Below are 25,535 nucleotides of genomic sequence, written 5' to 3' on the forward strand. Positions count from 1 at the left end.
TAGGACAGATGGTCATTTGTGGCCTTAATAACTCTTTCCTTTTTCTCAGTTTTCCCTTTATAATTAAACCCTGTTATTGTTACACTCTGTGATTCATCTTGGCATTGTAAGTGCGTGGGAGAGGACCCATGAACATGACGTTTCCGAGATTTGTGTGGTCTCAGTGAAGAGAAGGAACCTTTTATCTAAGGCTTATTCCTCTCATCTGTGTGCTAGATTGATTTCCTCTCATGCCTCTCCAGGGACATTGATCCATTTATCTCCTTCCTCTGTTGTGGGTATTTCCCCAAAATATAAAATTGTCCAAGTCTTGGGCATCCCTGGTGGTGCAGGGGGTTAAATCTCAGCACTGTGAAGCAATCCACAACCACTGCAGCACGAGTTTGATCCCCAGCCAAGGAACTACCCACATGGTGCAGCAGACCTCTCCTGTGTCACCCGCTGCTCCCCTCAGCAGTGTATTTCAGTAGATCTGCCTGTTCTGCTCCCCACTCTGTCTCTGGTAAATCCTCTCACCCCCTGTACCTCTGGCCTATATCCCAGTTCTTGCATGCATAAATAAAAATAAATAAATCTTAAAAAAAAGGAACCTATTTCAAAAGTATCTATGCAAACTAACTAGACAATCTAAAGAAATGGACATATTTTTAGACTCATACATCCTCCCAATATTAAAATATATTCTTTGTGCTCTAGAGAATTAAGTATTTATTTCTTTTGGGGTGGAAAGTGCTCTAAGTGCCCAATTAAATCCATCTGTTCTAATCGTCCAACATTTCATTTAAGCCTTTTTTTCTTTGTTAATTTTCTGTCTGGATAATCTCCTCCTTTATGTCAGTTGTGTGGTTGAAACCATGCAAACCTAAGAAATGTCTTGTTCCATGGGTTTTCACCTGTGCACTTGCATTTGCAAGACATGACTCAAACACAGGTGTAACAACAGGTTTTGTTTACAAGGGAGATATTGAGAGAGCTGTAAAGAAAAAGGAAAACGTTTTTAATGCCACAAAGGCCATCTGACCTACTCGAGATAGCATCCACAGTGTGGAGTAGTACAAACGAAAAGATGCTCATGAAAGATGACATTGTTCCCTCCATGAGAGCCTGGAGCTGGTGGCATAACAATAAGCAGTGAACCCAATTCACAGTGGCAGCTGAAGGTGATCACAAGTCATGCTGCTGTGGTAGTACTGTCCCAGACAGCAGCAGAGATCTGGAGGCCAGGCTGGGCAATGCCGGAGGCAGCAGCAATTGGGAACAGCCTAATTTAGAGGTGGCGCAGGCACAGGCTTGTGATGCTGATCAGGTTACTGCTATCCGGCATCTTCAGACAGCTATTAGAGGCGGTATGGGCACAGACCTTGGCAAATGTCCCAAAATAGATGGAATACTACTCAACAATCAAAAAAGGTATAGTCCCATAAAATTCCTACCACCAGTTCACCTGTGAATCATCGTCATAGTCCTTTGTGTTCTTCCCTCCCCTGTTTTGCTCCCTTTCCCTTCTCTTCCCTGTGGAATGTCTCTGATTTATAGTTGCCTATTAATTAATTTTGGCTTTTTATTTAGTTATTTTTTTTCTGATCCCTTATTTGGTTCCCCTATATTCCTCCTGTAAGTGATACCATCCGATATTTTTCTTTTTCCTTCTGACTTATTTCACCTAGCATAATCCCTTCCAGCTCCATCCATGTTGCTGCCAATGGCATGAATTTATCTTTTTTGATTGTTGAGTAGTATTCCATCTATTTTGAAACATTTGGGTTGTTTCCATAGCTTAGCTATTATAAATAGTGCTGCCAAGGGATCAAACTCATGCTTCAGTGGCTGGTGATAGCTTGACAGCTCTGAGACTTAACCCCTGTGCCACCAGGGAAACCCTTAATTTCAGCTTTACCCCCACTTTTGGAGTCATCTGGTGTCTTGCCTTTTGTTAGTCTTGTTGGTGGATGTCATTAACTCTTAATTTTTTCTGTACATGGGATTTGGCCTCCTTCATTATCCTGTGTCAGTTACCACTCATCTATCTGATTTTCAGCTTTGAAAATTTTGTTGCATTAGTCTTTTTTCTCATTCTGTCACTCCTTTGGGCTTCTGCCTTAAAAAATTTTCTTTCTGGGCCTCTCTGGTGGTGCAAGGGGGTTAAGTGTCAGCACTGTGAATCTATCCACAGCCATTGCAGCATGAGTTCGATCCCTGGCCAGGGAGCTACCCACATGGTGCAGCAGACCTCTCCTCTCTCGCCTGCTGCTCCCTTGAGCAGTATATTTCAGTCAATCCACCTGTTTTGCTCCCTGCTTTGTCTCTGGTGAATCCTCTTACCTCCCACACCTCTAGCCTACATTCCAGGTCTTGCATGCATGCATAAATAAATCTTTTAAAATTTTTTTTCTTTCTTTTTTTTTTTCCCGGAGTTTCAGAGGGAATAAAGCCAAATGGATATATTTAATTTGCCTGTTTTATAGATTTCTCCCTAATTCTTTAACCATGAAAATGTGAATATTATCCCCACAAAGATCTTATTTCCCAGTTGGCTATTCAATGAATATTTTTCTGTTCTTATCCTAGTAGCTTTTCAGTTGATACAGTAGGTAACTTCAGCTTCTTCAAGCTCCCTATTCTGCTATTTCCTGTGACACCAGATCTCTACCTCAGATTGCTCCTTTGTGAACTCTTCTTCCCCTTGCTCTATTTTATTTTATTTTATTTTTTATTTATTTTATTTATTTTATACAAGCAGTATATTTCATCAGTCTGCCTCTTCTGTTCCCCACTCTGTCTCTGGTGAATCCTCTCACCCTCCCGCGCATCTGGCCTGTACCCTGGTTCTTGTATAAAAATAAATAAATCTTGGGGCCTCCCCGGTGGCGCAGTGGTTGAGCGCTGGGTTGCGAAGCTGCCGGCGACCTCTGCAGCGCCGGTTCGATCCCCGGCTGCTCCCCGACCACCTGAGGAGGGTCCCACATGGCACGCAGACCTCTCCTGCCGCCCGCTGCTCCCCTCAGCAGTGTACTTCGCTCCTTCTGCCTGCTCTGCTCCCCGCTCTGGCTCTGGTGAATTCTCTCACCCTCCCGCGCTTCTGACTGTACCCAGTGCATGTATAAACAAAACAAACAAACAAATAAATAAATAAAAAAACATGCCTCTATTTAAAAAAAAAAAATAAAAAATAAATAAATAAATCTTTAAAAAAAAACAAAACAGGGCCTCCCCTGGTGGCACAGCAGTTGAGCGCTGGGCTGCGAAGCTGCCCGCAGCCTCTGCAGTGCCGGTTCAATCCCTGGCTGCTGGCGAGGGTCCCACATGGTGCACAGACCTCTCTTGTCACTCCCCTCAGCAGTGTATTTCATCAGTGTGCCTGTTCTGTTCCCCGCTCTGGCTCTGGTGAATTCTCTTGCCCTGCCATGCTTCTGACTGTACCCAGTGCTTGTATAAATAAATAAATAAATAAATCTTTAAAAACAAACAAAACAACCAAACATGTTCAGAATTTTGAATGTGAAGTTTACTCTGCCCTCCTCTGCCTCATGTTGCAAATTCTTTCCTTAAGATTCATCTATAGGGCCTCCCTAGTGACACAAGGGTTAAAGTCTTAGTGCTGTCATGCTATTGCCAGCCACTACAGCATGAGTTCAATCCTTGGCCAGGAAGCTACCCCACATGGCACAGCAGACCTCTCCTGTTTTGCCCACCGCTTGCCTCAGCAGTATATTTCAGTCATTCTGCATGTTCTGCTCCCCACTTTGTCTCTGGTGAATCCTCTCACCTCCTCACACCTCTAGCCTATACCCCAGTTCTTTTATGCCTAAATAAATAAAATAAATCTTTTGGAAAAAAAAAAGATTCATCAAAATTGTACCTGCTTCAGGAAAATATTTTGTTGAAGTTTGAATTGTTGGTCCTTTTTGTGTACATCCTTGCCTGTGCTTCTTTTTGTATAGAAGAACTGGGGGTATTGGCCAGAAGTGCATGTTGTGAGAGGATTCACCAGACACAGAGTGGGTAGCAGAATAGGCAGAGTTACTGAAATACACTGCTGAGGGGAGCAGTGGGTGAAAGAGGAGAGGTCTGCAGGGCCATGTGGGTTAGCTCCTTGGCTGGGAATCAAACTCAGGCTGTAGTGGTGAGAGTGCTAAGACTTAACCCCTAGGCCACCAGGGAGACCTTGTCTTTGCTTTTTTATACAGAATGTCATTGGTCTACTTGAGTATCTTACCTATGACTCTGTAAGCTCCTTAAGAGCAGGAATTGCTTCTCTATTTGTACATTCAGCTTGTAGCAAAGAACCTGGCACTTAGCAGGCTGAATGAGTGGATGCTTACTATCAGAGCTAGTTCACGTCCCCTCTTTTACCTACTTTTATTTATTTTTATTTATTTTTTTCAAGATTTATACAAGAACCGGGGTACAGGCCATATGCGCGGGAGGGTGAGAGGATTTACCAGAGACAGAGCAGGGAACAGAACAGGCAGACTGACAAAATACACTGCTGAGGGGTGTAGCAGGCGTGACAGGAGAGGTCTGCCATGCCATGTGGGACCCTTGCCGGCTGGCCAGGATCGAACCGGTGCTGTAGAGACTGCGGACAGCTTCACAGCGCTGCACTCAGCTGCCTGCGCCACCAGGGGAGGCCTATTTTTTATTTTTTTTAAACGATTTTTTAAAATTTGTTTATACAAGAACTGGGGTACAGGTCAGAGGCACGGGAGGGTGAGAGAATTCGCCAGAGACAGAGCGGGAGCAGAACAGGTAGACTGACGGAAAACACTGCTGAGGGGAGCAGCGGGTGAGACAGGAGAGGTCTGCCACGCCATGTGGGTTTCTCCCTGGCTGGCCGGGAATCAAACCCACGCTGCAGAGGCTGCGGACAGCTTCACAGCACGGCGCTCAACCTGCTGCGCCACCGGGGAGACCCTCTTTTATCTACTTTTAAAGCTGAACTGTCTCAGTCTCTGTTCACCTTTCCCCTCCCTTCTAATGTCCTTCACCCCATTATTTGCTTAAAAGGAAGCTCCTGTGTGTCTAGGATGAGGGTTCAGTCACAATCATTGCAGCTATTCTGCAGAAGCAAATCTGATAGGAGTACTTGATCATCTGCTTCATTTTTTTCTTTGATCTAAAATTTTTCCCTTCATGGTAACCAGAATGAATAACATCAGTTACAAGGTATTGAGGAACCATAAAATCTGTTATTAATGATAGAGATTGGTTTAATTTGAATTGCAGATACATCAGCATAGGCTGCTACATATGTACGTGTAGGAGTGTGGTGTGTATGTGTGTGTCTATCTCAGACCACTGCCCACCCCACTTCCCAGCTTGACAGAGGGAAATGTTTCTGGAAGGAAGGTAGCTCACGTTTTATTTCTTTGCACTTAGTTTTATAAGAAGACCAAACAACTGCCCATCTTAGTAAAGTGCTGTGAAGAAATTCAGCCACATCAGTGGAAGCCACCTGTGGAGAGGGAAGAACACCGGCTTCCATTCTGGTTAAAGGTACAGCTGTCTTCCTCAAAGTATGTTGGAGAAGGTCACTAAAAACCCAATAGGAAACATTGAGGACTAGTTTATCCCTCTAATGCTTTAGTTGTAAAACTAGGAATTAGAAAATCTTCCTCATTTACTCTTCCTATCTTACTTCTCCATACTTTTAGAAATAATGGTAAATAATGATAAAGTGATAGTTTCCTAAAGGAAATTCTAAGAAATGTTTCTAGAATATATAACTGGAATGCAGTCTTCATAGAAATGTGATATGGTGCAGAAAAATCTGCTTGAAAAGCTGTCTTGAGACTGTTTTGGAAGTGTTCCTAAAATCTAAAAAGCCCCAATATTTCTGTGTGTGTATGTCTGTATTTATTTTTTACCACCTTGTGACATATGCTTGTTCCCAATAGGCCAGTCTCCCGTCCATCCAGGAGGAACTGCGGCACATAGCTGATAGTGCCAGAGAGGTAGGAAATGTGACTGGAATTGCTGAGATCAACTCGGACGCAGGCCTAGAAAAAGGCAGTTCAGAATTGGGGAGTGAAACTTGGTATCCACTGCTGTTACCAAAGGGTGTAGTCCTGAAACTGAAGCCAATTACCAACCATTTTTCCAGGAAGGGTCGGAGACAAAAGCGATCATCAGCCACGAAGCCTCTCCCTGGCAGACCCAGCATCTCTCTCCAGCCTAGCTCCAACTCTGGAAAAACACCCGCTAGGTTGACTCAGTCAGAGGCCCCTCCGAGCAAAATGGTGGTCCGGATTCCTCACCTGATCCAGCCAGCCACTGTCTTACAGACAGTGCCAGGTGTCCCTCCACTAGGCATGTCCGGGAGTGATAGTTTCGAGTCTCCAACCACACTGCCTACTACGCCCTCTAAGGCCAGGACCAGCTTCCCTCTGTCTGAGCCCCAGACCCTACTCTCCAGTGTCCCCGTGCCTAAGGTTATGCTGCCCTCACTTGCCTCTTCTAAGATTCAAAAACCATGCATGAAACGGAAAGGTCCCAAGAGAAAGGGGGCTAAGACCTCTCTCTGTCTGGAGGCTGCTCCCCTCATCCACACCACACCTGTTATCTTCACCGTTCCTGCCACCACTGTGAAGGTTGTGAGCCTTGGCAGTGGCTGCAATGTGATTCAGCCTGTCAATGCAGCTGTGGCCCAGAGTTCTCAGACCATTCCCATTACCACCCTCTTGGTTAACCCTACTTCTTTCCCCTGTCCACTGAACCAGCCCCTTGTGGCCTCCTCCATCCCACCCTTAATTGTTTCTGGTAACTCCATGAATCTTCCTGTACCTTCCACCCCTGAAGATAAGGCCCAGGTGAATGTGGACATTGGTTGTCCTTCAACTGATGGGAAAAATGCTTTTCAAAGCTTACAACCCAAGTTAGAACCCCTGGAGCTGTCTCCCCTCTGTGCTACTGTCTTCCCCAAAGAGGAGCACAGCCCTGGGCCTCCACCAGCTGGTCGAGTGTGCCAGGAAGAATGGTCAGAGAACAATGCCTATGGCTGGACAATTGTGAAAACAGAGGAGGGAAGGCCAGCTCTGGAACTTCTGCCTCAGGGCTTCCAGGAACCCCTAAATCCCCCCACTGGGGATTTAGAGGTAATTGTCAAGATGGAACCTAAAGACCCTGGGGAGGAAATCTCCAGAGGATTCCCTGAGCAGGATGTTTGTGTTGAAGTAAAAAAAGAACACTCCTTGGAACTGGACACTGGCTTCGCAAGTGAGGAGTCAGGTGGTGCTAGAGAGGTGAAGAAACACACAGTCTTAAAGAAGGAGGAGACGAGTCAAGCAGCTAACACCGCTTCAGCTTCTCTGGAGTCTCCCGATGAAGGAAACATAGATGTGAGCAGAGGATCGCCAAAGACTGCTTCCTCTACTGACCCTGAATTGGTTCTGAGCAGTCCCCCAGGGAAGCCTGAGGACTCATGTAGTGTTGATGGTCAGTCAGTGGGGACCCCAGCGGGACCAGAAACTGGAGGAGAGAAAGATGGACCAGAGGAAGAAGAAGAAGAGGACTTTGACGACCTTACCCAAGATGAGGAAGATGAGATGTCATCAGCTTCTGAGGAATCTGTGCTCTCTGTCCCAGAACTCCAGGTGAGACTTAGAATATCCATATATACTTTATGGACTCAGTCATATGTTCCATTTATAGCTAAGCCATCTGCTTGCTTAGTGCCCTTAATCCTAAAGTCCTTTAGTCCTGAAGTCATTGGAGTTTTGAATGCATTGTGGGGCTTGATTATGCACTGAGGTGAGAGGGAAAGGTTGAAGTTTTACTTAAGCTTATTAAATATTAAATTGCATCACCTGAACCCAATTTAAACACACACACACGTTCATGTATGATATATGATCATAATTGTGGATCAAGAAAGGGAAAAAACTATCCTTGGGTTAAAGGTGAACCATTTAGAATGCTTCCTCTCCCCTCCTGCTATTAGGCAGCAATCTCAGTGATCTCTAATTCCAAAACTCAGAGGCTTCAGATAATTGAGTCCCCCACCCCCTACCCCTACCCCACTGACCATCCTCAGTACGTCCCAGTAAACTGCACTCAGTTCTTTGTGAGCAGTCAGGAGCCCTGTGAACACTCTGTGTGGGGGTTGCAGGAAACAATGGAGAAACTGACTTGGTTGGCATCTGAAAGGCGCATGAGTCAGGAGGGGGAGTCTGAGGAAGAGAACTCTCAGGAAGAGAACTCTGAGCCTGAAGAAGAGGAGGAGGAAGAAGCCGAAGGAATGGAAAGCATGCAGAAAGAAGATGAAATGACAGATGAAGCAATTGGAGACCCTGCTGAGAAGCTTCCTACCACCTTTGCTTCACCCAAGACAGCTCCGGTGGAGGCCAGCAGGACACCACCGGGTGAGTTTGGTCTCATTGTCTAGGGGCCAGTGTGCAGGGTGGCTGTTAGGAAAACCAGTTGGAGAGTTTCCAGAGGAAATCCTGGATCTCCCCTGCAAACTCCCTTCCCACAAACAGATATTTAACCTGGTGGCTTTACAGAGAAAAGATGTTCAGAAATGTTAACTTTGACTCTTATCAGCAGCTGCATTTGTATTAGGTTCATCCAAGTTTTTATACTTTTTCCTACTTAACCTGTGACATATGAGTTAAGAGTGGTGTTTGTTTCAGAAACACTGCTCTTTCCTCACCAAGACGTAGTCCTTGAGAGCATAAAATGAGTCATATCCTCTAGACTCCTTTCTCAAATGTAGTGGCTAAGTATCTCATAGTCATCCCTGTTGGTGCAGTTACGTTGCAGACTGCAGAGGGCTGACTTGGTGGAGACAGGTGTGCCTTTCTTACTATTTTCCAATAGCTTTTCTTCTGAATTGCTCCAAAATGTTGAATAGGAGTTGGGTGGTTGGGTGTATGTGGTGGGATGGGAAGAGGAGGGGTTCCAGAGCCAGAGAAACAGTCTTTTTCACATGCACTCTAAGGAGAGAGCATCAAAGCTGCTGGAAAGGGCCGGAGCAATCATCGAGCGCGAAACAAGCGGGGAAGTCGGGCCCGGGCCAGCAAAGACACCTCCAAGTTGCTGTTGCTGTATGATGAGGACATTCTTGAACGGGATCCACTCAGGGAACAGAAGGATTTGGCCTTTGCTCAGGCTTATCTGACCAGGGTAGGCAAATGCTGCTACCTATCACTCTTTGTCCCTGTGAATGAGGCTACTTCTCCTTCTAGGGGAGGTATTTTTAAAATAAGTCTGCTTTTCTTTCTTTTTTTTTTTTCCTTAAGTTTTACTTATTTATTTTTTGCATAGAAGAACCGGGGTGTAGGCCAGAGATGGGGAGGTTGAGAGGATTCACCAGAGACAGAGTGGGGAGCAGAACAGGCAGATGTACGCAAATACACTGTTGAGGGGAGCAGTGGGGAGACAGGAGAGGTCTGCTGCACCATATGGTTAGCTCCCTTGCCAGGGATCGAACTCATGCTGCAGTGGCTGGTGATAGCTAGATACCGCTGAGACTTTAACCCCTGTGCCATTGGGGATGCCCAAAATAAATCTGCTTTTCAGGCTGCCAGCAACCTTGAATACCTCTGCCTTAACTCTCCTGGAACAACAAAAGATCTGTGTGAGAGAACCACAAGAGACACAGACACAGAGTTCAATCATCAGCAGTTTTAGTGTTAGTAGCTTAGCATTACCCCTCTACTGCCCATAAATTGGGGAAAAATAATACCTTTCTCATCAGTGGGAGGTTGTAACTTCAGTGGCTAGGCTAATGAGGACCTTACTGACCCTCTAGCTTGAGATCTCAGGTCACTAGTCAGAGAGTGGGTCTCAGGGAAGCATCTTGATCTTCAGAGATAATCACCCAACGTGTTTCTAGTAGCTGTGCTGATTAGTTATCTCATTCAGTTGCTATCACATTCTGTTGTTTCTTTTGTCCCCCCAGCAAAGTACAGTGTTAGCAGTGATAGTCATGATTTTTCTCCCTATACTTTATTAACATTCTAATTTATGTATTATTTACCCTTAGGTAATACCATGCTTCCTTCTTTATGTATAAAACACTCCTTTATCTATTTCAATATGGAGATGAAATCAGGGAGGAAAGATTAGGGCTATGAGTTTAGAGAAAGATTAATGTTCTTGTAGGTAGTGCTGTATTGCCAGAATAATGTAGGTTTTTGAGTTGCTCCCTACCAGAAAAGGAGTTGTACTTGCTCACTGCTCTGTGTCTCCCATTAATAGTCAGATTTTAGAACCTGTTGAAAGAGTAACTTCTGGAGGATAATTCTTGGCAATCTCTCATAATAACTCTTTCTCCCTCTGTACCCTTGCTTCTTTTTGGAACCCAAAGAAAGGATATTGATTGAAATTCTTCTATATAGGTACGAGAGGCCTTACAACATATCCCTGGCAAGTATGACGACTTCCTCCAGGTCATCTATGAATTTGAGTCAAGTGCTCAGAGGCAGACAGCTGTGGATCTCTACAAAAGCCTACGAATTCTACTTCAAGACTGGCCTCAGCTTTTGAAGGATTTTGCTGCTTTCCTATTGCCTGAGCAAGCTCTAGCCTGTGGATTAGTAAGTAGATGGACAGAGATAGCAAGTACACTGTGTTTCTGGGGACAGAACGAGACTGGAGTTGAATTGAATTGATTGATGAACACTGTTCTGGCTTCTGACTTGCTTCCAGGCTTTTCTTCGCCCAAGGGGATAAGAGCGTCCTCCTTTTCAAGGAATGGTCTTTGCAACCCCTAATCTCCCGTTTTCTTTACATGAGGAATGAGGACTTGTACTCTGCTCCCGCCTATTGTAAAATGGGCATTCATTCTACAAATATTTGTTGACTGCCTACTATGTGTTAGAGTTCTAGGAACCAGGAATATAGCAATTATACAAAATAAAATACTGTCCTCGTGGAGCTTACATTCTCATGGGAAAATACAGATGATAAGCAGTTTTATACACACACACACACATATACACAAACATACATACATATATATATATATATATATATATATATATATATATATGTTGGAGGTTGTAAGAATTGTAAGCAGGGCCTCCCTGGTGGCACAGTGGGTTGAGTGCTGTGCTGTGAAGTTGTCCTCAGCCTCTGCAGCGCCGGTTCGATTCCTGGCTGGCCAGGGAGAAACCCACACGGCATGGCAGACCTCTCCTGCCTTGCCTGCTGCTCTCCTCAGCAGTGTCTTTGGTCAGTCTGCCTGTTCTGCTCCCCACTATGTCTCTGGTGAATTCTCTCACCCTCCCGTGCCTCTGACTTGTGCCCCAGTTCTCATATAAATAAAAATAAATCTTTAAAAAAAAAAAAAGAATTGTAAGCAGTAAAATACATGATACATATGCTTATAGAAAAATCAAGCAGGAAAGGGAAATAGAGTGTTATAGGTAAGATGGATAAGGGGCTCTGGGAAGGCCACTTTAGTAGTGATATTTCGTGTCTAAACATGAGGGATACCCCAGTAGTTCTGGGCTTCATGTCATGACTGAGAAACCAGGAGTAAAGGATTTCATGAGCGTCTTCTGATAGTCTTGATGGCAGTCAAAATGATAATGGAATGATTATGCATATAACTTAGTCTTTCCATGTTATTATTATGAGGGTGAAATGAGTGTATTTATGAAAATTCTTTGTAAACCATGAAGTGCCACATGAATTTGAATGTCTGATTTCACAACCCATGAAACAGTAAGCAACTTGAGACATGGCTATCTCTTGACTCTTATTTATTTATTTTTTAAAGATTTTTTTATGTGTGCATACCAGAACTGGGGTGTAGGCCAGAGATGTGGGGGGTGAGAGGATTCACCAGAGACAGAGTGGTGAGCAGAACAGGTGGATCTACTGAAACACTACTGAGGGGAGCAGTGGGAGAGACAGGAGAGATCTGTCGTGCCATGTGTATTAGCTCCCTGGCCAGGGATTGAACTCATGTTGCAGTGGCTGGCGATAGCTTGACAGAGCTGTGTCTTTAACCCCTGTGCCACCAGGGAGGCCCAGCCTCTTGACTCTTTCATTTATGTCATTGTTATTTTGGGTTTGTAGACTTTAGTAGCCCAAGGTAGATGGTAGAGCTTAAAGAAGACCTCACAGTTGTAAATTAGAGCTGTGTCATGCTGCAAGCCATTTTTCTTGGTTCTTAGAGTAGAACCTTTAAGTCCTGCTCTAACTGAATAGGTGACTCCTCTCTTGCCCTCTTTCCACTCTGGTAGTTTGAGGAGCAGCAGGCTTTTGAGAAGAGTCGCAAGTTTCTTCGGCAACTAGAAATTTGCTTTGCTGAGAATCCGTCACACCACCAGAAGATTATCAAAGTCCTCCAAAGCTGTGCGGACTGCCTGCCGCAGGAAATCACTGAGGTATTCTCTCCTGTCCTGTTTCCTTTTCACCGTCATCTGAGCCTTAGTCAGTTCCTTCTCCCTTTTTCCTAAACTATCCCATGTCCTGTTGCTTCTGGGGTATCATGGACTTCCTGGAGGAGATGAAGAAGGCAAGGACTCTAGGCTTACCTAAAGCCTAAAGCACTGGAGGAGTGTGTCTCCTAGTTGACTAGGAAAGTAGCACTTGGAAGTATATGGTATTGATTTGGTATTGCAGCCTAGAGAAGCACTGGACACTTCATCTTTCCCTCTTCAACTTCCCCAGCTCAAGACACAGATGTGGCAGCTTCTCAAGGGCCATGACCACCTACAAGATGAGTTTTCCATCTTCTTTGACCATCTGCGCCCAGCAGCTAGCCGGATGGGTGACTTTGAAGAGATCAATTGGACTGAAGAGAAAGAATATGAGGTACAGGCCCTGAAGCTGCAATAGGTTTGTGAAGGGGGAAGGCCATGAGTAGGAGGGATATCTACTCAGAGTCTGTGTTGAGTGGTATCCACTCCTCCCCAGTTTGATGGCTTTGAAGAAGTGGCACTGCCTGATGTGGAAGAGGAAGAGGAACCTCCCAAAATTCCCACAGCCTCAAAGAACAAAAGAAGAAAAGAGATTGGGATCCAAAATCATGATAAGGTATACCAGGTTGTTGGGGATTATCCATTTTTCATGAATCGACCTTGAGTTTTCTGTATTAATGTTTCTCTGGGTAAGTGTGGGCCCATGCCTCTGTGGCCTGAGGCAGTCATGGAGCAAGAGCCAGAGATCAGGCTGCTGTGGACTTTCAGGACCCATGAGCAAAACAGCACAGTTCTTGAAGAGACCTCACCCACAATGACCTCATTAGAAGCATCTGTCTCTTCCTCATCTCTCTAGATTGGAGCTGTTTCTCTTGCCATAGGGACTTACTGTTGTACTTTCTATTCGTATGAAACTGTAATCCAAAATTCTCCATTTTAAGACAGCTCATAATTACCTGTGTTACAAAGTATCATGTATTGCTTGAAGGTATTTTGCATGGATTTAAATTATCTTGTTTAATTCTCACAATAATCCTCTGAAGAGATTTGTTCATTTGCATTTTGCAAAAGGGGAAATAGGTGCAGAGAGAGGCCGTATTTAATCAGTAGCAATGCTAGGATATGCCCCCAGTAATGCAGCTCCAGAATCTACTTGTACTTCCTGCTTTCTACTGCTCTTTCTTCTGATTTTTTAATGTCTTTTTACTATATATCTTGCCTTCTTTCATGGGGAAAAAATGTCTTAGTTTCTATATGACCTTGGACAACTTATTTAATCTCTCTTTGTTTGAGTTTCTTCATCATCAGTGGAAATAATAATGATACTTATTTCTTGGGTTTATTGAACAGAGTATCATCAAGTGACTCTTCTTATGTTCTAAGCTTTCTCTCAAGGGGAGAGGCGAGATCCCAAGGCATAGAGGGGCAGACACAGTCGAGTTAGCAGATCATATCTCATGATGGAGCTTTCTGGTGACTTTGCCTTAGATTGTATTTGGCTGATACATAATTTTTGAAACATCTGGGTAATTGGGCTGTGTCAGCCTTTGGATCATTTAGGGTTTTTTTTCCCAGGATGCATTATAGGCTTTAAATGACTTTGGGAGTTGATTTCCCCAGGCAGTATATAGAGATGGTATATGATAAAAAGAGAAAATTTGGGGAGGGGTATGTCAGGGTGGATTTGTTCAGATGGCTCACAACTTGGCTTCCTTTCTTGGTACCAAAAATACTTGGCAGCTAACTAAGCCCCTTTATCTCCTAGGAAGCTGAGTGGCCAGATGGGGCCAAGGACTGTGCCTGTTCCTGCCATGAAGGAGGTCCTGATTCCAAGCTGAAGAAGAGCAAAAGAAGAAATTGTAGCCACTGCAGCAGTAAGGTGAGGAGGCAGATTTATTTATTTATGCATATAAGAGCTGGGGTACAGGCCAGAGATGTGGGTGTGTGTGAGAGGATTTACCAGAGACAGGGTGGGGAACAGAACAGGCAGACTGACTGAAATACACTGCTGAGGGGAGCAGTGGGCGAGACAGGAGAGGTCTTCTTCGCCATGTGGGTTGCTCCCTGGCTGGCCGGGAATCGAACTCATGCTGCAGAGGCTGCAGATTGCTTCATAGTGCAGTGCTTAACCCCTTGCGCCACCAGGGAGGCCCACCTTTTGGGGTATTATTTGCTACTACAGATTTGTGTCTTACTGAATTCCTAAAAAGTTACACATACATAAATAATACACAACACACATACACACATATATAAGTAGGCAAAGTAAATGGAATCTTTTAAAATATATAAATGGATTTTTCTTTTTTTTCTTTTTTTTTTTTTAAATTTTTTTTTTTTTTATTTATAGAGGCATGTTTTTATTTATTTATTTATTTGTTTCTTTGTTTGTTTGTTTTGTTTATACATGCACTGGGTACAGTCAGAAGCGCGGGAGGGTGAGAGAATTCACCAGAGCCAGAGCGGGGAGCAGAGCAGGCAGAAGGACCGAGGTACACTGCTGAGGGGAGCAGCGGGCGGCAGGAGAGGTCTGCGCGCCATGTGGGACCCTCCTCTGGTGGCCGGGGAGCAGCTGGGGATCGAACCGCTGCGCCGCAGAGGTCGCCAGCAGCTTCGCAACCCAGCGCTCAACCGCTGCGCCACCGGGGAGGCCCTGCTTTTTTTTCTTAAGATTTTATTTTTGCGTAGAAGAACTGGGGTGTAGGCCAGAATTGTGGGGGGTGAGAGGATTCACCAGAGACAGAGTGGGGAGCAGACCAGGCGGATGTATGGAAATACACTGCTGTGGGGAGCAGCGAGTGACACAGGAGAGGTCTCTTGTGCCATGTGGGTTAGCTCCCTGGCCAGGGATCGAACTAAGGTCTTTGTGGTGATAGCTCTGAGACTTAACACCTAGGCCACCAAGGAGGACCCTAGATTTTGCTTTTTTAATTTTTTTTACAGCATTGTTCATTTTTAAACAATATTTGTTTACCCCCGCCCCCCCTCAGGTGTAGTCCCCATAGAATTCCCTTCACCAATGCACCCGTGCACCATAACTACAGTTGCCTGTGCTCTTCCTTCCCTCCCTCAGATCCCTCTCCCTCCTCCTCCCCTGCAAGATATCTCTGGGTTATAATTGTCTGCTTTGTTTTGTGTTTTGTATTGTATTATTTTTTTATACTAATGTCTTATTTGGTTCCCCTATGTTCCTACTATAAGTGAAACTATCTGATATTTTTCTTTTTCCTGCTGACTTATTTCACTGAGCATAATTCCTTCTAGCTCCACCCACGTTGCTGCAAATGGCATGAGTTTATCTTTTTTTGATTGCTGAATAGTATTCCATTGTGTATATATACCACATCTTCTTGATTCAGTCATCTATTTTGGGACATTTGGGTTGTTTCCAAGTTATATCTATTATAAATAGTGCTGCAATAAACACAGGAGTACAGGTGTTCTTTTGAATCAGTGTTTTTGTGTCCTTTGGGTAGATTCCTAGTAGTGGAATTGCTGGGTCATATGGTAGCTCTATTTTTAGTAGTCTGAGGAACCTCCAGACAGTTTTCCTCAATGGTTGGACCCGTTTGCACTCCCACCAGCAATGTAGGAGAGTTTCTTTTTTACCACATCCTCGCCAACATTTGTTGTTGCTAGTTTTTTGATATGTGCCATTCTTATTGGTGTAAGGTGGTATCTCATTGTGGTTTTGATTTGTACTTCCCTGATTATAAGAGATGTTGAATTTTTTTTCATATGCCTGTTGGCCATTTGCATTTCCTCTTTGGAGAAGTGTCTTAAGTTCTTCTGCCCATTTCTTTTTTTTTTTTTTTAAGATATATTTATTTATGCATACAAGAACTGGGGTATAGGCCAGAGGTGTGGGAGGTGAGAGGATTCACCAGAGACAGAGTGGGGAACAGAACAGGCAGATTGACCGAAGTACACAGATGAGGAGAGCAGTGGATAAGTCAGGAGGGGTCTGCTGTGCTATGTAGGTTGCTCCCTGGCCGGCCAGGGGATCGAACTCGTGCTTTAGAGGCTGCCGACAGTTTCATAGGTTGCGTCCTAACCCCTTGCACCACCAGGGAGGTCCTGGGTGATGAGTCTTTAAAGATGTTACTGAGCTGTATGTCTTGTAGTGTGAGGTCGTGGTCTAGTTTCATTCTTTTGCATGTGGTGGTCCAGTTTTCCTAGCACTATTTATTGAACAAACTGTCCATGTTCCATTGCATAGTCTTTGCTCCCTTGTCAAAGATTAGTTGTCCATATAAGTGTGGCTTTATTTCTGGGCTCTCTATTTGGTTCCATTGGCCTATGTGTCTGTTATTGTTCCAGTAACATACTGTTTTAATTATTATGGCTTTGTAGTATAATTTGAAGTTTGGAAGTGTGATACCTCCTTTCTCCTTTGTTTTCGTCAGTAGGGCTTTGGTTATTCGCAGTTTTTTGTGGTTCCGTATGAATTTCATCAGTGTTTGTTCTATTTCTTTGAAAAATGTCATTGAGATTTTTATTGGAATAGCGCTGAATCTGTAAATTGCTTTTGGTAATATGGCCATTTTAATAATGTTAATTCTTCCAATCCATGAGCAGGGAATGGATTTTTCTTTTTAATAAGAATCTATGGTTAAAGCTTTTGGAGTTGGGAGAAAATTTCAACCAGTCCATGGGCCTCCCTGGTGGTGCAAGGGGTTAAGTATCACATTATGAAGCAATCCGCAGCCTCTGCAGCATGAGTTCGATCCCCAGCCGCTCCTCAGCAGTGTGCTTTCATCAGTCTGCCTGTTCTGTTCCCCACTCTGTCTCTGGTGAATCCTCTCACCCCCGCCTCGTCTCTGGCCTGTACTCTAGCTCTTGTATGCATAAAAAAACAAATCTTTAAAAAAATTTCAACCAGTTCAAAAATATTCCTTAGGTTGTGTTTGTTTTTTAAAGAAATAAACTTGTGTCAAGAAACAGACCTTAGGGGGCTGCCCTGGTGGCTCTGGAGTTAAGTCTCAGCACTATCAAGCTATCACCAGCCACTGTGGCCTGAGTTTAATCCCCAGCCAGGGAGCTACCCACATGGCACAGCAGACCTCTCCTGTCTTACCCTCTGCTCCCCTCAGCAGTGTATTTCTGTGCATCTGCCTGTTCTGTTCCCTGCTCTATCTCTGGTAAATCTTCTTACCCCACCGAACCCTCTCACCTCCTGCACCTCTGGCCTGTACCTCTGTTCTTGTATGCATAAATGAATTAGAAAAAAAAAAAAAAAACAGACCCTAAAGATAATGCTGGTTCTCTCGTGTAGGGTCGGTTGGTAGCAGAGATACAGTCTTTGGTTAGAAGAGTGATAGGGTCCACTGCTCTGTTCTGGGCCACGTAAAATCACCAGTTTTCATGTCAGTTGACTTGCTGAGTTCATGGCAGGGTTTCTTCCTTTGGTCGGCCCCCAAGACAAAGGAGATTCAGAGATCTTTGACCCAGAAGGCCATCTCTGCAGGTCTGTGACAGCAAATCCTACAAGAGCAAGGAGCCCCATGAGTTGGTGGGCAGCAGCCCCCACCGAGAGCCCAGCCCTGTGCCTGGTGCAAAGGAAGCTGGGCAAGGCAAAGATGTGATGGAAGAGGATGCTCCAGAGGAGCGAGATAGCCTGGAATCAGCGCCAAGCAGAACCGGCAGGACCACCAGGAAGGGAGAGCCAAGCATTCCTGGTGAGTGACGCCGGCCCGCCCATCCTCTGTTTCTGTCTCTTTCCCACGTGTTTTCAGCTTTGAGCCTGATCAGTCTTCTCAGTTTTCGGGGGAGGACTTCCACCTCTCGTTATTAATAAGCCAACAGGAAACCCTTAGTTTTCTTTCCTGTGGCCTCAGTCCTCTCGCAGAACTAAAAATAAAGTCAGCTTTCAGAATTCTCTGTGTTCCCACTCCTGCATCCTCTCCCCTACCTACAGAACCTCTGTGATGGATATTCTGAAGACACATCCCTCCTCCGCTATGGGAATTGGACTTTATATGTTTGCTTAGTGACATCAGCCCCCATCCCCACTTCACTCTTTTAGGTTTGAGCTTTAATCTCAGTGACTCACCAGCATGACCCTGTGGTCATTTGTAGTCCTCAGGTACATCTTGACCCTGCCCATACCCTTAATCCTTACTTCCCTCCTATGCAGGATTGGCAGTGGAGAGCACTCTGCTGTCCCCTCAAGAAGTGACTCTTACAGACCCACCCCTCCTGGATGGACCAACACTTTCCTCTCCAGAGACTCCTCAGCTTCCCCCCAGAACTGGAGCTGTGCTATACCAGGCTGAACCTGAGGACCTTTTGAACCCCAGGGTATCCCCCAGAATTCAGAATGAGAGGGAGGACCTTGAGACAGTGGGTGAGGCAGAGACTTCTGTGCCAGTCTGGAATGCATCAGAGACTGAGAAATTGCCCGGAACTCTTGAAACTGCTGCTTCCTTCCCAAGTCCTGTTTGCTCAAGGACCAAAGACTTAGGGGGAAGACAGGTGTCTGGGAAACCAGCTACTCAAGAGAGCTGGCTGCCTACAAGCAGAGCTGGGGTGAAAGCAGTGGACAGAATGTCCCCTGTGCAGGAATCATCTTCATCGGGAACTGACACCTCAGAGGCTTCTCCCAAAACCTCTGGAGGAGGTTTGGCTAAAGACAGTGGAACACAGGGCAAGAGTCCAGAGGGGGAGCTGCAACCAAAGGCCACAGAAGCTACGGTATGTGCCAACAACAGCAAGGTCAGCTCCACTGGGGAAAAGGTGGTCCTGTGGACAAGGTAGGTTGGGATGGGTGGGGTGGGTGGGGTGTGTGTTGGCAAGCCCGTGGGACACATTCCACAGTACTAATAGATTCTCTGACATGTGGCTTGCAGGGAAGCTGACCGGGTGATTCTCACCGTGTGCCAGGAGCAAGGAGCACAGCCACAGACCTTCAGCATCATCTCCCAGCAGTTGGGAAATAAGACCCCTAACGAGGTAAGAGGGTCAGCTCTACCCGAGCTACCTCAAGGGGAGAAAGGGGACCTGGCAAGATGAGGATGGGGTGGCGAAGACAGAGATACAGACGAGATGCCAACTAGTGACTGTAGCGGTCGCCCAGTTTGCCAGGGAGTTTCGTAGTAGTCAAACAAGAAAGGACATTAGACTCCATTAAGGTACATGCCCCAGAAACTCCATTCTAGTTGTTTTTAGGGGTGTGATTTTGGACTAAGTACTTAGTCTCTTCATCTGATTCTCTCTCTAAGGAGTGCTCAGTCTTTCTGTGTGAAACCGGTTAAGGTTGTTGAACTGGGTATGCGGTGCTTCGTTAAATGTAAAAACTGTTACACCTGAAAATCCAGCCCTTCTCCACTCCTAGGTTTCCCACCGTTTTCGAGAACTTATGCAGCTCTTTCACACTGCCTGCGAGGCCAGCTCTGAGGATGAGGATGATGCAACTAGCACCAGCAATACCGACCAGCTGTCTGACCACGGGGACCTTCTGTCCGAGGAGGAGCTGGATGAATGAGACTGTGGAAGCCTGTGGGTGTTGTCCGCACTGGATCAAACCCAACAGGCACCCTGCTGAGGGAGAGAGTGGGTGTGCACTTTCCTTGGACACCCATGAGCTCAGTATTCAGAGCTGGAGGAGCAGGGGCCAAGAACAAGGACAGGCAGGCTTGGGGCCGGCTGGACCTGCTGTTTGGGGTCTGTCACGAAGACCTTAGGAATGAATGGACATTGTAAATAGTGTTGTGTGAGATGGGGCTCAGTTCTTTTTCTACTTTTTTTTTCTGTCTGATGGTACATATTTATTGTTCTGGGATCGAATCACAGTGTTTCTAAGTGTAATAAATGCATATGTGCTGTAGTGAGTCCCAAGACACTGAGCTCCTTCCTGCACTCAGCAGTTTTTATTGTAAACTAGCTCTTTTCTTGGAACTTTAGTCCATGAGGCTGTCACCACTCTGGTAGCACTGGGCAAGGTCGTGTAGCTCCTGCAGCATCTCTTCCAGGTCCTCCTGTTCCACGCCAGCATCCATAAAGCTGGCCCAGCGCCGCAGGTCGAGTTTGGTGAGCTCTTTGGCCAAGGCTTCCAGGGTCCCGTTCAAGGACGAAGGGGAGCACAGTGCCCCAAGCACTGGGATGCTCTCCACTGCTGCAGCGGGGGAGAAAAGGAAGACCCAGGAATGGACTGTCATTCCATCCTGGGACGCTTGTCGAGCAGATGGGGAATTTTAGGCCTTTGGCAGACTGGACTGTAAAGTAAACTCAATACATTCTGTGTACTGTCCCCTCAGTAGACCAGTACTAGAGTGAATAAAGGAAATGTTCAACTGAACTTTTTAAGTGTCTTTTTTTTTTTTAAAGTGTCTTTACCTAGGGAGGGAAACTTGCCTGAAATCTTGATTTTCTTCACCTCCTACATACCTGCCCCTGTCAGTGGACCATCCAGAACCAAACCCTGCTTGCTGAGGCTTGAGGAGAAGAGGTAGGGGTAAGGAGGGACCACCTTGCAGGGAGTCAGCAGCAGATGGGAAGAGCTGTGGGGTAGAGAACAGTGAGCCAATAGTTGCTGCAGGGCTGAGTGTGTGAGGGGTATAGGAGCAACACAGACATTCACTGACCTCCTGACTCTAGGCTGCTGCTGCTGTAAATACTGGGCCAGGACTTCTTCCCCCGTGGCACACGCATGCAGCGGGGAGGGCAAAGGCGTCCCCGGGGTGAGCTGACTGCCAGAACAAAGCCAAAACCAAAACCATCTTAATCTGTGACAGCATCAGCATGAACAAGAAACTAAGAATTCTTATGTTCTCAGGCCCTCAGTTGAATCAGGAAGCTCTTTTTTAAGTGGGGTAGAGTGAAGAGAGGGACGACGCCTTTAGATTGCCCAGGCAGAGCAGAGAAAAAGGATGTGAGCAAAAGTCTGACAAGGGCTCCTAATGACCCCAACTTCTTACCTGGTGTGGCATGCTCTATCTAGACCCCTCAGCACCACTGACTGGGCAAAATATTGTGTTCCAGAAAGATCCCCACATGCAGACAGTGGGGTCCATGGGGTGGCTCCTCCAAGCTGCATCAAGGTATCAGGAAGGCTCTGACTTGGAACCAAGGGGAAGGGGATGGCTGCTCCTGCTGTCACCACCTGAAGATAAGGAACAGATCAAGTTACAGAGCTTTTTTCTCAGCTCCACCCCAACCCATGTAAGGCTGCATACCTTTTTCCCAGAGAAGCTCAGCATCTCAGCCAGATGAACCATGGAAACTGGTGAGGAACGCAAGCGGTAAGGAACGGTGACGGTGTCCAAGGCTGTGGCTAGGATGGCACTACAGTGGAAGGGCAGAGTGGCCTGGAAAGAGGATACCAAGAGGAACACTTGGCCTTTCGGGCCTAGAAAAGAGTATGGAGGCAGGACAGTAATGGCAGACAGGTCCCAGTGCTTCGGGACAAAGCAAGGGTGTGCTGAGTCCGAGGCTGGACAAGCATAAAACCGTGTAACCTAAGAGGCCTCTTCTAGCTGAGTCTTCAATAATAGAACCAGTTATAGAAAAAGGCTGCCATGGGGGATGGGAGGGTACCCCAAAGGGGAGACTTACGTCATAAAGAAGGTGAGGGAAGTTGACAGGTGGCTCAGGTCGCAGCCCCAGACTCCCACCCAGGGACAAGGGGCAGACCAGAGAGCTGTGAGCAGACAGGCGCACCAGCCCAAAAGCTGTGTTTAGCACACGATAGATGTTTTTCTGGGGCTCCTGGTGAAAGAAAGAGTTTGTCTTAGGCAACTTTTTCACTGGGTTATCTTTTCCTCATCTCCTTCCCTACCCTGTCTGTTTTTCCTCCAAGTTGTACTCACCCCAAGACTGTAAGGACCAGGGAGCAAGCCCCAGGTTATTATTCCCCGCCCTGAATATTCGTCTTGTAGCAACTCCGCAGCCTTAGCGCCTACCCCTGAGAAGCCATCATGCAGGTCACACAGGATCTGGAACCCCTGGAGAGAGGTGAGTGATGAAAGGCAGGAGGATGGAAGTATCCACCTGGTGCCCACCAAGCCACACAGCTACCTGCAGGAAGTCACACTCCTCCACGTAGAAGTGTAGCCTGTCCTCCAGCTCTTCCAGGTACTTGGGATCCTTCAGGATACTCTCTCCTTGACCAAAGGCCTCCAGGCGACCTGCTTCCCTGTCACGCATCAACATAATCCAGGACTTAAAGACACCCCCCCCCCCCAAGATCCCCTCCGCCAAAAGATTGGGGAGAGGCAGGGATGAGTGGCCTCCCAGATTCTCACTTCACAGCCTCTGGGGCTCTCCATACCCATCATGGTTGTATTTCTGAATCATACAGATGCTCCGGGGATGGAGATGAACTCTCAGAAAATCTGACCAAACTCTGATGCTACCCTCCATGGGGATAAGCGGTTTTAGAGTCGCAGCGGTGCGTGGTGGGGGGCCTGAGGAAAAACCGCAGAAAGTATACCTTTGTCCATGTCGCAGGTCTGCCCTGTTCCCCATCCCATAGTATCCAGAGGATCTCACCTTTGCCATTGGGAATGGACTTGACCCTCCAGATACCATCACTACTCAGCACTCCCTGGAAGGGATGAGAAAATTTACATTTAGTTCCTGGCAGTCCAGAGGCTAAAGTTGATTCACCCTCCCTGATTTTGCTGCCATACCCCCACTGCCTCCTTTCTGGTCACATAGCCCTTGTCCTTAGGGAAAAAAGATGCTTTTTCTTTTAAGACCATTAGTAAAATCCTCTTTTTCCCTGCCCTGTGGAGGCATTCTGTTGTAGCACTGGGATTTAAAGTCTAAGGCAGAGGCCCTCACCTCTGCGCTCAGAAGGTCCTGGAGGTAAGGGTTCCTGGGATAAAGTTCCTCTTTGTGTGTGGTGAGCTTCCCCTGCCTGAAAGAAATCGGAGATTTGATATTGTGAGAATCACCCCTGAGTCTCTAGTTTCCCAAACACCCCTCTCCATTCATGGCAGATACCATGCTATTGCAGCATCTAGCTGTTTGTCCCTGTAGAGTCCACCTTCTTGTTTCAGGGAGCTCAGGCTACCTGTACAAAAATAATGGACAGTGTTAGATTCAAGCCCAGCCCCTCCCCCTTCAGCTAATCCTCTTTTGATTACCTCACAACCTACTCCCTCCAGCACCTGGCTTTTCACGCTTTCTTGGTGTAAAACAAAACCCTGGCCTAGGAAATCTAGAGTCCATCCTTCCATTCCCAGCTTAGTCATTAGTTGTGGGGCCCGGGGCAGAGGCCAACCCAGTAGCCCTACAGGAAAGCCACTGATCAACATGCCACTGTCTCGGGGTGAGCAGTCCATTCCAGAGAGGGTTTCTGAACATAGAAAGTTTGTCCTCCTCGCGTCTCTCTGTGTTGGCCCAACGCGGTTAGCTCTCCCTTCGCTCAGCTCCGGTCCTTCTGCCTTGTAAGGTGGGAGGATCTTGAAGCGAACGGATGCTGGAAACTCCACACGCGAAGGGGACAACCGGGCAGGGGCAGACCGCTGGCGCCGCCTCACCCTTCAGGTCCATGAGGATGAGCCTCGGCGTGTAAGTCTCCTGGCCGTGCAGCGTTCGGCCGGTGCGGTACAGGACGTCGGGGCACAGCTCTCCCGGCGGCTCCTTGGCATCGGTCGGCCCGCCCAGCGCCGCATCCTGGGGAGGCACAGAGCGAGGACCGAACTCAGGCTGGCGAGAGGGACAGGCCGGAAGCAAGGGCTGGAGACGCCGAAAGCTTCTCGGGGCCCGCCTCCTGGAGACCTCACCTGCTGGTTCCACCAGTGCGCCCCCACGAAGCCCGAAAAATGTCCCAACTGCAGCGTGAGCACCTCCCGGGCCCCGCCCGCCATGCCGCGCAGCCCCCCGGGGTAGCACAGCGCCCTCCGGGCCGCGCGCGGCTCGCGTCCGATTGGCCCGGCGGGCTGTGGGCGGGGCCGCATTCTCTGCGCCCTATTGGCCCATAAACACGTCCTCGCCCGTAGAACAGCGATTCGTTGGGCCCCAGTGACACGCTCGTCGGTCCCCGCCCCTTCCTAGCGGGCGCCGCGCGGCGGGGCGGGGCCGGAAGTTGCGGGAGCCCGGGCGCCACGCTGCAGGCTCCTGGGCGCCGCTTCCCGCGCCCGCTCCCGCTCCCGGGACAGGGCTCCTGGCTAATAACGCCTCAGGCAAAAATAAGACCCTGCGGGAAAAGTAGACGCCCCCCTAAAGGCTTCCACGCTCCCCCTCTTCCAAATCTTAATGCCCTGTAAAGCCTGCGGCTTGCCCCCGTGTCTCTCGCCCTTTGCCCGTCGGTCCGTCCAGTCTGTCTACCTCCGTCGTCATAGTGCTGAGGAGCACGAATTCTTTTGCTCCATATGCTCTGTGACATTCTTTTCTGTTCTTGATACAGTTTCATGGCTTCAGAATAACCATTTGTATGACTGTAGCACACGTGATTTGTTCTGCTGGTAACTGATGTTTGGGATTGTTTCCAATTTTTGTCCCATTAGGTGCTACAGTTAACCACCCCGTTCATGCGCCTCTGCACACATTTTTCTTTCCTTCTTTTTTTTAGATCTACTTATTTATGCATACAAGAACTGGCGTGTAGGCCTGAGGGGGGGTGTGTGCGCGGGAGAGAGAGGATTCATGAGAAACAGAGTGGGGAGCAGAATAGACAGATCTACTGAAACACACTGCTGAGGGGTGTAGCAGGGCAAGACAGGAGGGGTCTGCTGCGTCCTGTGGGTCAGCTCCCTGTGCTCAACCTGCTGAGCCACTGGGGAGGCCCTCTAATTTATTATTCTTTAAAGATTTGTTTATGCATCCAAGAGCTGGGGTACAGGCCAGAGGTGTGTGTGGGGGGCGAGAGGATTCACCAGAGACAGAGTAGAGAACAGAAGAGGCAGACTGACTGAAATACACTGCAGCAGGTGTATACTGCAGCAGGGGAGCAGCGGGTGAGTCAGGAGAGGTCTGCTGCACCATGCAGGTAGCTCCTGACTGGCCGGGGATCGAACTCGTGCTGCAAAGGCTGAGAATTGCTCCATAGTGCTGTGCTTAACCCCTCGTGCCACCAGGGAGGCTCCCTACTCTAATTAATTAATTAATCAATTAATTTATTTTAAGATTTATTTATTTATACAAGCACTGGGTACAGTCAGAGGCACAGGAGGGTGAGAGAATTCACCAGAGCCAGAGCAGGGAGCAGAGCAGGCA

At 47.1% G+C, this 25,535-nt stretch overlaps 2 protein-coding genes across 3 annotated transcripts in view; one reads left to right on the plus strand and one right to left on the minus strand.

Moving 5' to 3' along the window:
• The window catches only part of LOC311177307 (GON-4-like protein), a gene marked incomplete at its 3' end in the record, with an annotated part of 80,471 nt that extends 60,614 nt beyond the window's left edge, over positions 1 to 19,857 (plus strand). For both annotated transcript variants that reach the window (XM_084243203.1, XM_084243202.1), the window contains exons 19-31: positions 5,380 to 5,496; positions 5,898 to 7,592; positions 8,108 to 8,360; positions 8,939 to 9,123; positions 10,341 to 10,538; positions 12,195 to 12,338; positions 12,625 to 12,768; positions 12,871 to 12,990; positions 14,140 to 14,253; positions 17,842 to 18,052; positions 18,511 to 19,126; positions 19,223 to 19,325; positions 19,708 to 19,857. In XM_084243203.1, the coding sequence (XP_084099329.1) occupies positions 5,380 to 5,496; positions 5,898 to 7,592; positions 8,108 to 8,360; positions 8,939 to 9,123; positions 10,341 to 10,538; positions 12,195 to 12,338; positions 12,625 to 12,768; positions 12,871 to 12,990; positions 14,140 to 14,253; positions 17,842 to 18,052; positions 18,511 to 19,126; positions 19,223 to 19,325; positions 19,708 to 19,857 (4,050 nt within the window). The remainder of the gene's footprint in view (positions 1 to 5,379; positions 5,497 to 5,897; positions 7,593 to 8,107; positions 8,361 to 8,938; positions 9,124 to 10,340; positions 10,539 to 12,194; positions 12,339 to 12,624; positions 12,769 to 12,870; positions 12,991 to 14,139; positions 14,254 to 17,841; positions 18,053 to 18,510; positions 19,127 to 19,222; positions 19,326 to 19,707) is intronic.
• Positions 19,858 to 20,272: 415 nt separating this feature from the next.
• MSTO1 (misato mitochondrial distribution and morphology regulator 1) lies at positions 20,273 to 24,187 on the minus strand (the record flags this gene model as incomplete). Its single annotated transcript, XM_084243498.1, has 14 exons — positions 20,273 to 20,487; positions 20,760 to 20,872; positions 20,957 to 21,061; positions 21,290 to 21,474; positions 21,548 to 21,679; positions 21,927 to 22,079; positions 22,181 to 22,315; positions 22,389 to 22,506; positions 22,642 to 22,777; positions 22,863 to 22,917; positions 23,157 to 23,232; positions 23,319 to 23,388; positions 23,858 to 23,993; positions 24,104 to 24,187. 14 exons carry the CDS (start codon positions 24,185 to 24,187, stop codon positions 20,273 to 20,275), a joined length of 1,713 nt encoding a protein of 570 aa, XP_084099624.1.
• Between the last annotated feature and the right edge of the window lie 1,348 nt (positions 24,188 to 25,535).

This window comes from Talpa europaea (genome assembly GCF_964194135.1).
Source record: "Talpa europaea genome assembly, chromosome: 9".
Taxonomy (NCBI): domain Eukaryota; kingdom Metazoa; phylum Chordata; class Mammalia; order Eulipotyphla; family Talpidae; genus Talpa; species Talpa europaea.